The sequence below is a fragment of the Mytilus trossulus genome, chromosome 13 (assembly GCF_036588685.1).
Source record: "Mytilus trossulus isolate FHL-02 chromosome 13, PNRI_Mtr1.1.1.hap1, whole genome shotgun sequence".
NCBI lineage: Eukaryota > Metazoa > Mollusca > Bivalvia > Mytilida > Mytilidae > Mytilus > Mytilus trossulus.
The window spans coordinates 5621751-5639835 of NC_086385.1; the positions used below are offsets into that span (position 1 = coordinate 5621751).

Genomic DNA, 18085 nt, shown 5'->3' on the forward strand with positions numbered 1-18085 from the left:
CAATTAAATGCAATCTGATTTTAGAGAACTAAATTCAGTCCAAGTTTTATATTTAAAGCAGAAATTGAACTCAAATTAAAAAAAAATCCACATGACGGAGCCAAAACAATATTATCAAAAATCAGTATGGACCGTTTAAGTCTTTGTCTCAAATTTTAATTTACTTTTTTTCAATGGAATATCCAGTGTTAAAAATATATTGTTGACAGTGTGTACACAATAAATGTACGTTACTAATGTACGCATTAGCAACAAAAGACTATGATTATAAAAATGCAAAGCAAGATGGGTGTGTATCAATAAAATGTACTTTAACTGCACGCCTTATCATTTAATTAAAAGTGAAATTATGTGGGAGGGATAATACAAATGTCTACCAAATATTGATATATAAACAAACATAATGGAATCCCTTTGCATTAACTGCCTTTCGCTTTTTCTTCCTACAGAGATTCCAACTGTAACAATTAAACATGCAGCATATAACACCACGTATGGATTCAATGTGACTCTAGAATGCATGATAGTTTCTTCCCCAAACCACACCCATGTATACTGGCAACATATCTATAATGAAACAGTGTTAAATATAACATCCGATAGTCCCGGTGTTTATGGCTCAAAGGTAACTGACCCGTCATTGACTATACTGCATGTTTCTGCAGAGGATTCCGGAGACTACATATGCTTTGCTGTAAATATTGTTGGAACAGGAAACAGCGAACCAACCAGTTTGACCGTATTAGGAGGTATACATTTATTTACTTTCATAGAACCGAATAAAAGTTGGAATGACGTTTGAAAATATCAATTAAATGCAATCTGATTTTTGAGAACTAAATTCAGTCCAAGTTTTATATTTAAAGCAGAAATTGAACTCAAATTTAAAAAAATCCACATGACGGAGCCAAAACAATATTATCAAAAATCAGTATGGACCGTTTAAGTCTTCGTCTCAAATTTTAATTTACTTTTTTTCAATGGAATATCCAGTGTTAAAAATATATTGTTGACAGTGTGTACGCAATAAATGTACGTTACTAATGTACGCATTAGCAACAATAGACTATGATTATAAAAATGCAAAGCAAGATGGGTGTGTATCAACAAAATGTACTTTAACTGCACGCCTTATCATTTAATTAAAAGTGCAATTATGTGGGAGGGATAATACAAATGTCTACCAAATATTGATATATAAACAAACATAATGGAATCCCTTTGCATTAACTGCCTTTCGCTTTTTCTTCCTATAGAGATTCCAACTGTAACAATTAAACATGCAGCATATAACACCACGTATGGATTCAATGTGACTCTAGAATGCATGATAGTTTCTTCCCCAAACCACACCCATGTATACTGGCAACATATCTATAATGAAACAGTATTAAATATAACATCCGATAGACCCGGTGTTTATGGCTCAAAGGTAACTGACCCGTCATTGACTATACTGCATGTTACTGCAGAGGATTCCGGAGACTACATATGCTTTGCTGTTAATATTGTTGGAACAGGAAACAGCGAACCAACGAGTTTGACCGTATTAGGAGGTATACATTTATTTACTTTCATAGAACCGAATAAAAGTTGGAAAGACGTTTGAAAATATCAATTAAATGCAATCTAATTTTAGAGAACTAAATTCAGTCCAAGTTTTATATTTAAAGCAGAAATTGAACTCAAATTTTAAAAAATCCACATGACGGAGCCAAAACAATATTATTAAAAATCAGTATAGACCGTTTAAGTCTTTGTCTCAAGTTTTAATTTACTTTTTTTCAATGGAATATCCAGTGTTAAAAATATATTGTTGACAGTGTGTATGCAATAAATGTACGTTACTAATGTACGCATTAGCAACAAAAGACTATGATTATAAAAATGCAAAGCAAGATGGGTGTGTATCAACAAAATGTACTTTAACTGCACGCCTTATCATTTAATTAAAAGTGAAATTATGTGGGAGGGATAATACAAATGTCTACCAAATATTGATATATAAACAAACATAATGGAATCCCTTTGCATTAACTGCCTTTCGCTTTTTCTTCCTACAGAGATTCCAACTGTAACAATTAAACATGCAGCATATAACACCACGTATGGATTCAATGTGACTCTAGAATGCATGATAGTTTCTTCCCCAAACCACACCCATGTATACTGGCAACATATCTATAATGAAACAGTATTAAATAAAACATCCGATAGTCCCGGTGTTTATGGCTCAAAGGTAACTGACCCGTCATTGACTATACTGCATGTTACTGCAGAGGATTCCGGAGACTACATATGCTTTGCTGTTAATATTGTTGGAACAGGAAACAGCGAACCAACGAGTTTGACCGTATTAGGAGGTATACATTTATTTACTTTCATAGAACCGAATAAAAGTTGGAATGACGTTTGAAAATATCAATTAAATGCAATCTGATTTTAGAGAACTAAATTCAGTCTAAGTTTTATATTTAAAGCAGAAATTGAACACAAATTTAAAAAAAATCCACATGACGGAGCCAAAACAATATTATCAAAATTCAGTATGGACTGTTTATGTCTTTGTCTCAAGTTTTAATTTACTTTTTTTCAATGGAATATCCAGTGTTAAAAATATATTGTTGACAGTGTGTACGCAATAAATGTACGTTACTAATGTACGCATTAGCAACAAAAGACTATGATTATAAAAATGCAAAGCAAGATGGGTGTGTATCAACAAAATGTACTTTAACTGCACGCCTTATCATTTAATTAAAAGTGAAATTATGTGGGAGGGATAATACAAATGTCTACCAAATATTGATATATAAACAAACATAATGGAATCCCTTTGCACTAACTGCCTTTCGCTTTTAACATACGAACAAAGTTTCAATTATCTCAAGCTATATAGAGTCTGGCGTACTAAATTATAATCCTGGTACCTTTGATAACTATCGCCATCGTTTGTATTCTCTTGTTGTCCATATTATTCTTCAACTTTTTTTTCCCTTGTTCACCTTTCACTTCAGATATTCGGTATTGAAAAGGTTGAATCGTGTTTGTGTGTTGTGTTTACGAATCAAAATACAATTTTATATTTAATGTGTTTAGGAAAAGCGACAAAGCGAAGAAAAACAACTGAAACCCATAATTAAAAAAATTAGACGAAAAGACAGAGTCCTATTCAATCAAAATGCTGTAGATATAAAACTTCAGATAAAGCATCAACACCTGCACCCATCCCCGTTTCCATACTCCTAAAAATAAACATTGAGTGAAGTTGGTTTCATGAAGATTAATCAGTTATTATCCCCCAAAGTAACACTTTTAACACGATTATAGCAAATTTAAATCACTAAAAACTCTTTGTCCAATAACTCTGTAACATGTGTAAGCAGATGTCATTAATAAAATAAAACATTATGGGTCAAGCAGCTTTAGGTATAGAACTACTTATTCAGGCCTAGTCGGAAAGAACATACAAGAAAATAGTACATAATATAAACAAAATAGTTCCTGCGCATAGCTGTATCTTTGTCAATAGAGGTTATATTTGGGTAATCTTGGTATCAAATGAAAGCTTGGGGACTTGGGACACTGTAGATCCCTTGTTGAAAAACTTATTTGAATGATAAAGGAGAATATAAAATTATGATAGGAGGGCACATTTGACCTGTTGTTCAGATCAGAACATCCTGTGTATGTACTATCAAACTTCCGGGAACCAGTACGCTCTAATATGCAAGTAAAGGTATTTTGATTTTTTCAGCACAAGTCAGGATAAGGTACAGTTTTGACATGAAATAACTGTAACTTTATTTGAACTCAAGACCTTGACATTACTAACAGGCATGTGTTAATTTTTTTTTAGAAATCATACCCTTTAAATTATAAGTCACGTGTGTTGTCAGAACTATTTTGTGTATGTAACAATTATGTTAGTGTCACATTACATTAAAATATTTTGGCCACGAGCATCACTGAAGAGACATGTATTGTCGAAATGCGCATCTGGTGCAAGAAAATTGGTACCGTTTATTTTATTACTACCACTGGGTCGATGCCTCTGCTGGTGGACTATTAGTCCCAGAGGGTATCACCACCCCAGTAGCCAGTACTTCGGTACTGGCATGAAAATACGGATTTTTTTGTGTTATTAAAATTTACTGTTACAAAATGATAGAAATTATTATAAATTAAGGAATGTATCTCCCTCATGCAAAGCTCTGGTTCCTTTCACGGATTTGGCTATACTTTTTGGACCTTTTGGATTATAGCTCTTCATCTTTTATATAAGCTTTGGATTTCAAATATTTTGGCCACGAGCATCACTGAAGAGACATGTATTGTCGAAATGCGCATCTGGTGCAAGAAAATTGGTACCGTTTATTTTATTACAGCCCACATATTGCTACAATAAGGTATATTAGCCTTTTTGGGGCATTTCGCATGCACACAGTTAACACTGAAACTAATGAGACTTTTATATTATGACTAGTATATAGTATAAAAATTGCCTTTAGTAAACTTATCTCGTGAGTGGTCATATTTTCGGGGGATTACGCTAAAAAGAAATTAAACGTTTAAAATTAAATAAGTGAAATGTTCATCTGTGAAACTTGTTTTCATTGAATCTCTGTAGTCCTTTTCTATAAATATAGCGATATAGCCTTTTTGTGCTAATGCGGCGTAAAGCAACAAACAATCAATCAATCTATAAATATAATAAATCCGTCATTAAATTAATCATCTGTCCATATATAGATTGTGTGATCATTTATTTCAATGGAATGTATGTACAAGTATTAAACTGAATTATTAACAAAAATCGCGTTTAAACTGCTGATCAAAATGTGCAGTTGGATCAGGAATTTATTACTATTATTCTGTTTTAAATTACAGGACAGAACGATCTTGTTATCAAAACTGAAAAAGATCGATATATAGTGATGTATGGAATGTCACTTACATTAGAATGTTCAGTACATACAGCCAGACATAGCCCAGTTCGTGAGATATATTGGCAGTACAATAATAATGGTGTAATAACTACGATTGTTAAAGATACAGACGGGATATCCGGAAGTTCCATCAAAATTCCATCACTGACTATTTTGTATGTGACAACATCTGAATCCGGAATTTACACCTGTTTTGCTAAAGATGACAATGTAACAGCAAAGAGTAAACCAATAAATGTTACTGTTATCGGAGGTTTATTTCATATTTTTTTGTTTTGATGCAATATTCTAGTTTTAAGGGGGTTACCAGCGATTCTAAGTTTCATTCGCTGTTAATTTCTGCTAGGAGGAAGTATTCAGTTTAGTTTTGTCATGTTAGTTCAGAAATTATTGCGACGTTTTTATTATTGCGAAAAATGCCACAGAGTAAACGCAATAATTTAAACTCGCATTCTGAAATATTAATTTATGAATTCAACATGTTTTTACTCAAAATCGTAAATATTAAAATCGCATTTCTGTTTAAAATGACAAAATCGAAATATTAAATGCAAGCATTAATTTGTTAATTTACAGTTATTGATAATGATACACTTTAGGCACAACACTTTTTTCTTTTCATACATGGAGACGCCAGTTTATCTATTTTAACTGTTGTCATTCAGAATGCAATTGAGGTGTCTACATGTCGTGTCAATTGTGCCAATGTCGGTTTTTTGGAATTAAAAAGAAGAAAAAATATATCACATTTCTATTACAGGTGAGCCAGTTGTAAATGTTGGATATAGAATTTCGTCAATCGGGTATGGTGAAAAAGTTACATTATTTTGTAATTTTACTGCTTACCCAAATGTAACACGTGTTTACTGGGAGAAAGAAGTGAATGGTGCTAAAAACGTCATAAATAGTTGGACAGTGGGAATCCGCGGCGCCTCTGTAGAAAGTCCATCGTTGACTATAGTGAAAAGCACTACAGCAGATGTAGGAAATTACAAATGCGTAGCTACAAATGTTATTGGAACAGGATACAGTGAAACTATTAGTTTAAAAGTGATTGGTAGTAAGTAAAAGATATTGCTAAATGTTGAACTTTTATCATATCTAATATTCTCGAATTATGAAGATACAATTGTTAAGTATCATTTTATTGTATTTTATAATTCAATTCAAATTAATAGATATTGCAAACAAAAGCTCCAAATATTGTTTTAATGAGTGTAAATTCACATTGCGATAAGACGTGTCACGGTACTTGTCTATCCCAAATTCATGTATTTGGTTTTGATGTTATATATATATGTTATATTTGTTATTCTCGTGGGATTTTGTCTATATGTGTTACATTTTAGTGTTATGTGGTTGTTCTCCTCTTATATTTAATGCGTTTCCCTCGGTTTTAGTTTGTTATCCCGATTTTGTTTTTTGTCCATGGATTTATGAGTTTTGAACAGCGGTATACTACTGTTGCCTTTATTTAAACCAACTACCAATAGTTCCTTTTACTGCATCATTTAGGTGGTTTTTTTACATTTCTTTTTTCTGTTTATTAAATGATAATCCCCATGAGCTTTCGATTTTGCCATTTGATTAGAGATTTTTCGTTTTGGATATTCTTAGGAGTTCGGTATCTTTTACTGCATCATTTAGGTGTTTTTTTTACATTTCCTTTTTCTGTTTATTAAATGATAATCCCCATGAGCTGTCGAATTTGCCATTAGATTAGAGCCTTTTTGTTTTTGGATATTCCTAGGAGTTCGGTATTTTTTGGTTATTTTACTTTTTTTCGTATTTCAGAGTTGCCAAATGTTATTGTCACACCGGTTTTGCAACCAGTGATTTATGGTGAATCGGTAAACATTACTTGTAGTGTTTACGCAAACCCACCAGCGACAAAAGTTTATTGGGAGAAAAAATCAAATGGTATCATCATAGTAATGAATAATGAAACTACTGGAATAGCAGGCATTTCGGTTGAAAATCCATCGATGACTTTGGTTCATGCAACTGATTCGGATTCGGGATATTATAAATGTTTCGCAGTAAATGAATTTGGACAGGGTTACAGCTCATCTGTACGACTAACTGTCATTGGAGGTAGATAACAGTAAAATTAGTTTACGACTTCTTTAAAATAATACACTAAGTAAGCAAACTATATCAACAATAGGCTTCCTTTATGCAATATGCTTCGTATCACTATATGTAGTATATAAACGTCTTTTCGCAAAGTTTAACACAAATCTATAACATAGCATTCGGCAATTATATAATGGCACAATGGAGAATAAATTGACTAAATATGACTAAGACATTATGGAATATATATATTCTGCTGTGAAGCAAATATGCCATTTCCGACAATTATGCATTGTATTTTGATTGTATCAGGGTCGGTTGAAAACAAATGTTTACCACAAAAGAGATAAATTCGACTTCCGAATTGTGAATTTACCTTTCTTGGCCAAGCGTTCCAGATGGCGAATTTGAAATCATCACTTTGTAAATTTTACGGATTCCATCACGGGTAGGTTGACCGTTGTAGAATATCCGTTTCACAGATGATACCGAATATGTTCATTATGTCGTTACTACAATTCAACTTGGACACACCAAATATAAAAAAAATATATGAAACAAAATAATACGAAATCCGACATACCAGGGGCATTGACATGCTAAGAAGTCGTAATATTTCTTATAGATATGTACGAAAATGTTATGTTAAATCATACATCCTTGTATCTGACAAATACATATTTGTTTGTAGAATATGAACAGTTTTGATCTGTGAAGTATCAAATATACCGTTGATATGATGTATTCATTTCAGGTTAATTCATTTTTCCTAGCTGTTCAGACTCCTTGGGTTGTACAGCTACAGGGTAGAATATGTTTCCCCATTTCACCCATTTTCTCCAGACTGCAAAAGCCCATAAAAGATCATTTACAAAAATCAAAGCATATTGTATATTTAAGTTCTTATGATAGGAGACCCAAATAATGGCAATGCTAAGTATAAGGATAATGTTCGAATCAGTTTATTTTAGTCATTTGTATTTGAATATTTCTAAAAGTAGTTCCATAATCACCATGCATGATCAAGCAAAATTTTTAGTTGATATTGTTTTTAACTAATGATTAAGATTATCCATCCGTGAATCTGAAAATTTACTTTTATTGTTTCTTGTTTACTAATGTGTGTTTTGTTGTTGTCTTAAAATATTTTTTTGAATTATTGAAATATAAGACCATTTGCGTCTTATCGTCTTAAAAGTCAACATTTTGGAAGATTTTCTAGAAGATTATGATTCATATAAAACGCACATCACATGCTGTTACTTAATAAGTTTCTTGGCTCCTCCCAGGATCATAGACCATGATGAATCTGAATATAAAAAAAATAATTTATAACTCGTACTATTAAAGTGCAACAAACCTTTCCATCGGTCTGAAATATGTACATTCATTTCATTTTTTTTTTCTTTATTTTTATATATTCAAGTGTCCGATGATTTCAAAACAGGAATATCTAGAAGCTTAACAATTTTTATATTATCGCAGGTCTCCCAGAAGTTTCTGTTCCATCATTGAAATATCTAACTGGGGCTGGTCATACAATAGCTATTAGTTGCTTTGTAAAAAATACATCTCCAGAAGTTTCAAAGGTGTACTGGAAAAGATATATACATGGCTCCTCAACAATAATATCATCCGCTTCGATAGGAATTAAAGGGGTTACTGTTGAAAATCCATCGTTGATTATTCCATCTGCCATGGAATCGATGACAGGGGAATATACATGTTTTGCTGTTAACTCTGTTGGAACCGGTAGCAGTCTTCCCGCAAAAGTAACAGGTAGTAAATTTTATAAAGTGATGTCCATACTACGTTTGTTTTCTTATTGTTGCTAGCATACACCTCTCATTGTAATTTTAATAATTAACCACTAAATAAAATCAATTATTTTTACATTTTATATTTTTCAGCGTTTTTTTGTTTACAATTTGCAACATTATTTCTCCATTCATTCCTTTTATTTCGATACAACAGTTATAAATTTATTCTGTCAATATTTCTTATTTATCACTTGAAGTTGAATTTCCATTGACAAATATTTTTTAAGTAAAATATTGCTCGTTAAGATTGATATTGCAACACGAAATTCATCTTTTTTTTGTAGTTAAAACAGGATTTATACCAGTTGTCAAATCGACTGAGGAATCAAATAGTAAAACGAGCAACAGTATGTATTTGGCCTACCATGTTAATGTAAATTAATTAATAGATAAATTATTTTGTGACACATTAAATAAAAAATTCCTAGCTTACACGACAGAAAAATCCAAACGTTCATTGACTTATAAATAGTTTTACCGATTTAAAAATATTTCAGTGTACTTTAGAGCGGGATTAGTTTCTTCAAAAATCATTGTTCATTGTTCAGGGTTGGTTTTTTGTTTACCTCACGTTATTAACTTAAAGATTATTAATCGAGAAACTGCAACTTTAATATAAATGTAAAATGATAAAAAAAAAACAAGACTTATCTATTATGTTTTAATATTTATTAGTTATGACCAGGCAAACTGCAATAAACGAATCGTATGTCTGTGTAAAAGACATTTGCGATATTTTTAAATCATCAATATCAAAACTGTAATATGACTTATCATTGTTATCCCATCCCCCCGAAAATGAAATTTAAAAGCGAGTACAGATAGAATTGATATACTATTTCTAAGTTCTACATTTGGTTTTTTTCCTTAATGCATGTTAACCTGCATAATTATATTGCATTGAAGGTGATACAGTGATTTCAATAACTATAGCTGCGATTGGTGCAATAGCTGCTGTAGGTTCAGCAATATGTGCTTGTTGTAATTATAAGCAAAACAAAAGTTCTGGTAAGTTAAATGTATTCAAACTTTGTAAACGATCTTACGATAATTATATGATTATGTTTACAGAATGAATCATAATTTGATATAAAAATTGTTTCATTGTGATCCTGAATAATATTTTAAAAGCTAAATTCCTATTTTCAAAAGGTTATATAATTGCAATCATACTGAATATGAGATGCTGAAATTAAAGAAGTCAATGTACGCGAACATGGTTTTTTATCATTACTTGGTTTGACAAGAAGCTAAAGTGACCATAAATTATTAATTGTATTTCGTTTCTTTCATATTTGTACAAGAACCGTAAAAAAGATTAATCTGAAAATTACAGAACATCAGTTCTTTACAATGCATAGGAGAATTTGACACACTGTTTACTACAATGCATTCGCGAAAGTCGATCATTTATGTGCATTTGTAAATAATGTTCGATTAAGAAATAGATCATTCATATTTTTAGGTTTCTTCTTATCGCATAAAAAAAAACGGGGAATATTAAGATTGTCAAAAAAAGAACTACCATAGGAAGCTCTGTCCTAATGTATTCTCAACACTCCAATCTGTGTTTAAGAAGAAGAAAAAACTCAAAATATCCATTATCTCAGTTATATAACGTCAAAACATATTTTTGTCGGCAAATATTGGTAATCATTAATGTACCTGTGTTTTACGGGTTGCATCGAATGCGTCGTATATTTGGTGTTCTCTTGTTATTTGCTTGGTATTCAACAGTCTCATTACATACTACTGTTGGCTCATGTGTATAAATATATGTCCAATCGAAGTTTCGCCCCCCCCCCCTTTTGTGTTAATTGTACGCAAATTACGCAATGCTGGTTGGATACCAATTTCAGATCGTCAGGAAACTGACGTCAATACGCCTACTATTGAGCAAAAGGCGAATATTGCAAATGATGTCGTTCTGTCAAGTCGGAACACGGTTAAGTGGGACAAGTTTAAGCTTACTCATAGCATGTTTTGGTCCGGTTACAATATCCACTACACAAAACAAAAAAAGGTATATTTACGCGGGATAATAAGAGTAAACAGATGTTGTGAACCGTATTTCAGTCAAGGCACCATCCCTGGTCAAACAGTGATGAACTCTATATCATTTTTCCAAGAGACCTAACTTGAGAAGCTAAAAAAGTCCTATGTAATACCTTACAGCCTGCCCGTAAAGCGTAATGCTAATACACAATATATGACGCGTTGTTATTTGTATGTTATATATTTAAAATGTATTTATCTACTGGTATTAGACATAAGAAACCAACAGCCATTACCGTCAACCGAACTGAGTGCATCCACAGGTTAAGTTTTATTTACACTTATAAATTATAGACTAATCATTGTTTTCAAAATTTACAAAAGTAAAAATATTAGACACAAATATTTATTGAGTTGGCGATATTTAATTTTATTGGCATTACACAAAGGAATATACATTATCTGTCCACGGAAGTAGATGGAAATATGTGTTTCAAACTATTTAACTTTGTGTCAAAGATAAATTTACATAAAATGATAATGATAAATTATTCAAATATTGGTGTGATGACTAATATTCGTATGAAACCTTGAACACAAACAACAACCAGCTGTATTATCAGCATATTAGTTTGTAGTCATATCAAATATACCAGGTTTAATTTTGTGCATCAGACACAAATGTAGTCTAAATTCGAATCGTCTGTGACGCTTTAATAATAACAGCACGGTGTATATTCATAATTTTTTACTGTGTACAGTATCGGAAAGGACGCGTTTTCTGACTCGTAAAGGAAGCAAAAATGCTGATTCTACACCGTGAACAGGAAATACATAAATAATAACAAAATTTCGAAGATTAGAGTCATTGAAAATAAGACATTAAAACTAAAGTCAAATCAGCACATATGTAGTTTATTTACCGTATAGCGAAATCCACTAGTTTCGTCTTCATCAGACTCATCAGTGACGCTCAGATCAAAATAGCAAGAAAGCCAGTAGTATAAATTTGAAAATTTAAAAAAAATTGTTCCAAATACGACTAAGATAATATTTGCCTGGGATAAGAAGTTATCCCAAGTATTTCTAATAATTTATACGTTTGCAAACAGTTAATTTTAAAGAGATTTGGTAAGAATAAACATTTAACGAAGCATGATACTTGCAACAGGTGGCAGAGATGTTGAAAACAGGAATAACAGTAGATCACAATCACGGTATGTACTTCAAAATATCTATGCATTTGAGAAGTAGTTTGTAACGAGGTATTGTCAAGATTTCATTTTGAAATCAAACATTTTCATGTTTCAGTTTCCCCCTCTCTACCATGTCTACCGTATTTTTTGCTTGAGAACTCCTATATTGAATGGATTTACAGCCTTGTTGACCATATATTTATAGATTGTGTTTAGATATAGGAAGATGTGGTGTGAGTGCCAATGAGACAACTCTCCATCCTAATTACAATTTATAAAAGTAAACCATTATAGGTCAATGTACGGCCTTCAACACGAAACTTTGGCTCACACCGAACAACACGCTATAAAGGGTCCCAAAATTCCTAGTGTAAAACCATTCAAACAGGAAAATCAACGGTATAATCTATATAAAAATCGAGAAACAAGAAACAGGTATAAATTACATAAACAATCCACAACTACTGTACATCATATTCCTGACTTAAGACAGGTGCACACATTTCCAGCGGGATTAAACGTTTTAATGGTACCAAATCTCTCCCTTTTTCTGAAACAATAGCGTAACATCACAACATAGAAAAACATACGATAAAATATCAATTTTGCAGACCAAACGCGCGTCTGGCGTATATACCAATTTTAGTCCTGGTATCTATGATGAGTTTATTTACTACCACTGGGTCGATGTCACTGCTGGTGGAGATTTATTTCCCCGAGGGTATCACAAGCCCAGTAGTTAGCACTTTTGTGTTGACATGAATTGTCATTGATATGGTTGAAGTTATAGATTTACTGTTTACAAAATTTAGATATTTTTGAAATACTAAGGCTTTTCTACCTCAGGCATAGATTACCTTAGCTGTATTTGGCAACACTTTTAGGAATGTTGGTCCTCAAAGCTCTTCAACTTCGTACTTTTTTGGCCTTTTTAATTTTTTTCGGATTCGAGCGTCACTGATGAGTCTTTTGTAGACGAAACGCGCGTCTGGCGTGTATACCAATTTTAGTCCTGGTATCTATGATGAGTTTATTTGGAAGGCTTAACTCAAAAAATGTAAATTAACACACTATGAACGAATAAATTTGATCTGAGATATCTGAATGTTTGACTGTTTAGTTATGTTGTTGGAATTTTTTTCTTTCTCTTCTACAATCTTAATTTTCTACCACATATAACTGGTCAAAATGTCAGATAACTCCTGCAATGTCCCATTTGCAAAGTGTGCACGAAATTGTTCATATTATCCTTGATAAATATGAGAACGGTTGTTATATGAAATAAGGGAGGCTTTCTAAATAGCAAAAATGTTGGTTCAAATAACACTATTCTTAATCTCTAAACTATTTCTTGTTCGAAGCGGATACATTAACACTCCGGTGATGGCAACAAAAAAAGAAATTACTATTCAGATCGACATTTCTTTCTTAAGTAATATATTTCACCAAGACAAGAACATATAAGTTAAGTGTTACATATTTGTTTTTCGTTCATTTTTTTAAAATAAATAAGGCCGTTAGTTTTACGTTGTCTTATCGGGGCCTTTTATAGCTGACTATATGCGGTATGGGCTTTGCTCATTGTTGAAGGCCGTACGGTGACCTATAATTGTTAATGTTTGTGTAATTTTGTTTTTTTGTGGATTGTTGATAGTTGTCTCATTGGCAATCATACCACATCTTCTTTTTTATATATCGATAATAAATATCTTCAGAATGACTTCAGTTCACGTTTTTTCATACCTGCAGATCTAAATAAATAAATAAAAAAGGTACCATAAACCAAGTGACTTCGTTTTCATGGTAACCGTCACTTTGTTCTATTGTGTGTCATTTTTCTCGTTGTTAGTGTATTTATGTGGTTATGCTTAGTTTCGGATAAATAGAAGATCAACCATTGTAAAATAGTTGGTGGTAACAGGCCATGCTATTTACTTGATCGAATATAGTAGCCTATTTTCTCCCGATTCAATACGTGTTTGGCATGTTTAAAACCCCTAATTTGGGAATGCATTTTTCAATGATGAACTTAATCGTATATTTATAAGATTAGAAGAGTTCTGTCGATGTACTAATCAATTTCAAAGGCTAATATATATAAACAACATACGTCTGTGTTTCAGTTCCCGATCAGAAGTGGAAAATAGAACCAGACTATCAAGTTCTACAGGTAATATATATACTATAAGTAAGCATTACTACCCGATAAGAGAAATTAATTGACTCTTCAAAAGAGAAAAAAAAAGAAAATAAATAACCATAAAAAAAAATTCTGAAACGAAATGAATTTCAATATTTTTTCCACATTACTCTGTATAGTGTCAAGAGCACATGTCTATTGATAAAATGTGTATATGGTATGTTATTTGTATTTTACAATGTTGCAGAGTGATTTATGACTGACAAAAAAATCAGTTTAAACATAGCTAACTACTAAAGAAGAAGGATCAATACATTTTGATTTTTTTGTATATTTCGAATAATGTCATATTTGAGTCCGTCGGCTTCTATAAATCGTCCGTTGACATATAACTTAAAACACTAGTGAACTAAGATAACAAATGGATATTCAAACAAATAAGTAAAAGATGATCTTACATCGGAAAGATAATAGATGGACTCGATCACGGACTTAATGCGGAAGGACACCTAAAACCATGGAGCTATTTATATAGCAACGTTTTCAGTATTCATGTTGCCATCATTTCATTCTTGAAATTAACAAGTATGCAAAAAAATCTAAAGTTTGAATTACAGTTAATATGACTCACTAGATGATAGGCAGTAAATGTGCAGAACCTTGGAATCGCTCCGTTTGAAAATTAAAAGACTACATTTGCTCCAATGTATAGATTTCTGCAAATACTTTTGATATCAACTTCGCTATTGCTGATTTTGTACCATCAACGATTTCAAGACAAAAGACTTATTTATTTAGACATCTCATATCATTAAAACCGATTAGAATAATCGATCGAGAAGGTTAATATAGTTATCAATTCTTCTTCTACATATGCTAAATATTTATTACTTTGATTTCATCATTTCATTTTGTTCTATAGGTCCTAGTACCAATTCTTAATGTGATGTATGATAGACAGATAACGAAACGGAACACTAGAAAACTTAACAACTTTTTTTTTCATTTGATCTCAAGTATTTCCTAAAAATAGCATTAGTTATTATTTTGAGAGTTTGCTTGTTTTTATCGATGTATGCCAATTGTATAGAACATGTATATATTGAATGTTTGTTAACTTTCTAATAATTTACTTTGGAATGTGTATCTTATTTCTAATCATTTCTTTTGACACAGCGTGTAATTATTAGCAAGGGTTTATCTGTATATCTTGTGTTCAAATATATATAATATGTATATGTCGTTTTTCTAAATTTACTTCATTATCATTTCGAAACCTTGTTTATCTTAGACAATAAATTAGTATTACTATTTCGTACCGTCCTTCGTGTTCGTTTAATGACAACCAAAGACCCGACCCATCACCGGATTATACTATTGCATATGTATTGTTGCCTTTATTGCAAATATTTATATCAAAATTTTTAATTTTTTTAAAACAAAAATTTTCTTCAAGCCAACCAAGTGATTAATAAGTTAATTTGACTGTCCCTTTGGTATCTTTTGTCCCTCTTTTAAAGTACCAGAACCACACTGTTAATTTGAGCAACAATCAGCGTTGCCCACTTTTAAATGCATACATCTCAATCAATTTGCCTTTGTTATTTTACCTGATTTTTTTTAGGTATTTATGAATTTTTCTTAGAATTAAATAAGACACATATGCATTTTAATTTCATTAGAATAAATATCATTGTACACAAAGTATGCCTTAGATATAGGAAGATGGGGTGTGTGTGCCAATGAGACAACTCTCCATCCAAAGAACAATTTAAAAAGTAAACCATTATAGGTTAAAGTACGGCCTTCAACACGGAGCCTTGGCTCACACCGAACAACAAGCTATAAAGGGCCCCAAAATTACTAGTGTAAAACCATTCAAACGGGAAAACCAACGGTCTAATCTATATAAACAAAACGAGAAACGAGAGACACGTATATATTACATAATCAAACGACAAGTACTGTACATCAGATTCCTGACTTAGGACAGGTGCAAACATTTGTAGCGGGATTAAACGTTTAAATGGATCCAAACCTTCTCCCTTTTTCTGAAACAATAGCATAACATCACAACATAGAAAAACACACGATAAAATATCAATTGGCAGACTTAACTCAATCAAAAAACGTATGATTATTGTTTGAATATCAATAATGTGGTCATTTATATAAATTATCTGTTTACAAACTTTTGAATTCTTCGAAAACTAAGGATTTTCTTAGCCGTATTTGGCACAACTTTTGGGAATTTTGGATTCTCAATGCTCTTCAACTTTTTACTTGTTTGGCTTAACATATATTTTGATATGAGCGTCACTGATGAGACTGGACAACTAAAAATATGCTTATGATTGAAAAACTCCTCCTTAGTAGTTCCAAATTCTATTGCATGGAACGTTTGAGTCGGGCGTACTAAATTATAATCCTGGTACTTTTGATAACTATTTACACCACTGGGTCAATGCCACTGCTGGTAGACGTTTCGTCCTCGAGGGTATCACCAGTCCAGTAATCAGCATATATATATGAATATCAATTATGTGGTAATTTTTATAAATTTTCTGATACAAAACTTTGAATTTTTCGAAAAACTAAGTCCCAGGAATAGATTACCTTAGCCATATTTGGCACAACTTTTTGGAATTTTGGATCCTCTATGCTATTCAACTTTGTACTTGACATGACGTATAAATACAAAGCCACGTTGTATGTTGCGAAGAAACACAAAGGGGCATTAATAAAAACGCATAAGCAAAAATGAAAGACAAGAATACAAATATTAGCATAGAACAATGACGAGATGTATTAGTTCTGAGCCACGTCATATGTTTGAAAAAGGCATAAAGACATTGTTAGATCTTGTGTGAGGCATATTCATACTCCTCTATTTCAATCGTCAGTAAATTTCCTTATAACAAAATGTGCCGGCAATTTTTATTTTTCATCTTAAAAAAAAGTAAGATTAAAAAAAAAGTACCGAACTCCGGAGACATTTCAAATTTCATAGACTCGGTAAAGCTTATCGGTCTCTTTAGAACCTGTTTACACACATACGGGTTAACACTAGTTGTATTAATGGCTATTGATATGGTATGCATTGGTATTAATCAATTTTGAAGATTATAGATGATTTAAAGTTGAAAATGTATAGCTAAGGTCTCCGCAACAGGTTTATATTTATCACAGTAGGATAAATGCAAAGACAGCAACAGTCCCAATTTTGTTTTAGCATTTTACTTATTTTATTTAGAGATCAAATCAGTGACCACCACAGCAAACAAGGAGAGCTTGTTACAGCAAGGTCGATCAAAATTAGCGACAAAAGGATTCAGCTTGAAGTGCTCTCATGGTACGTGTGATTGTTGCCTGTCAATCAAATTAACTCATCATAGCAGTATAAAATTGTGTATTTACACCAGACACGTGTTTCCTCTACAAAAGACTCACCAGTAACACTCAAACCTTTCCAACCAAACACAACACTGGAGATTTATTTGTTAAAGCAAATGCTAATCCCTTCGTGCGGAATGTATCATATTGCAATAGTCAGTTACAAATCAAAGAAAAAAGTAAAATCAAAACAATTCTGAACTCTAAGAAAATTCAAAATGGAAAGTCCCTAATCCAATGACAATATCGAACGACAAACAAATCAACAAATAACTGTCATATTCCTGACTTGGTACAGGCATTGTCAAATGTAGAAAATGGTGGATTGAACTTGGTTTTATAGCGCCAAACCTCTCACTTGTACGGCCAAACTAAAGTATATAAATTTGTTGACAAACAAATAGTTCTTGATATGCATGCAGTATGTGTCGCGAACGTGCAGTACTGAAGCTGTGAATATGCAAATCCATATAACCGGATATTTAGAGAGTTTATTCTGCTCAGACTTTAGTTTGA

At 32.0% G+C, this 18085-nt stretch overlaps 1 protein-coding gene across 1 annotated transcript in view; it reads left to right on the top strand.

The window, feature by feature from the left end:
• Positions 1-18085, top strand: part of LOC134695352 (titin-like) — a 47104-nt gene that overhangs the window by 23779 nt on the left and 5240 nt on the right. Inside the window, exons 28-37 of the mRNA XM_063556576.1 lie at positions 450-749; positions 1257-1556; positions 2064-2363; positions 4891-5172; positions 5710-6009; positions 6744-7043; positions 8511-8804; positions 9130-9192; positions 9752-9853; positions 14160-14206. Coding sequence (XP_063412646.1) covers positions 450-749; positions 1257-1556; positions 2064-2363; positions 4891-5172; positions 5710-6009; positions 6744-7043; positions 8511-8804; positions 9130-9192; positions 9752-9853; positions 14160-14206 — 2288 coding nt within the window. The remainder of the gene's footprint in view (positions 1-449; positions 750-1256; positions 1557-2063; positions 2364-4890; positions 5173-5709; positions 6010-6743; positions 7044-8510; positions 8805-9129; positions 9193-9751; positions 9854-14159; positions 14207-18085) is intronic.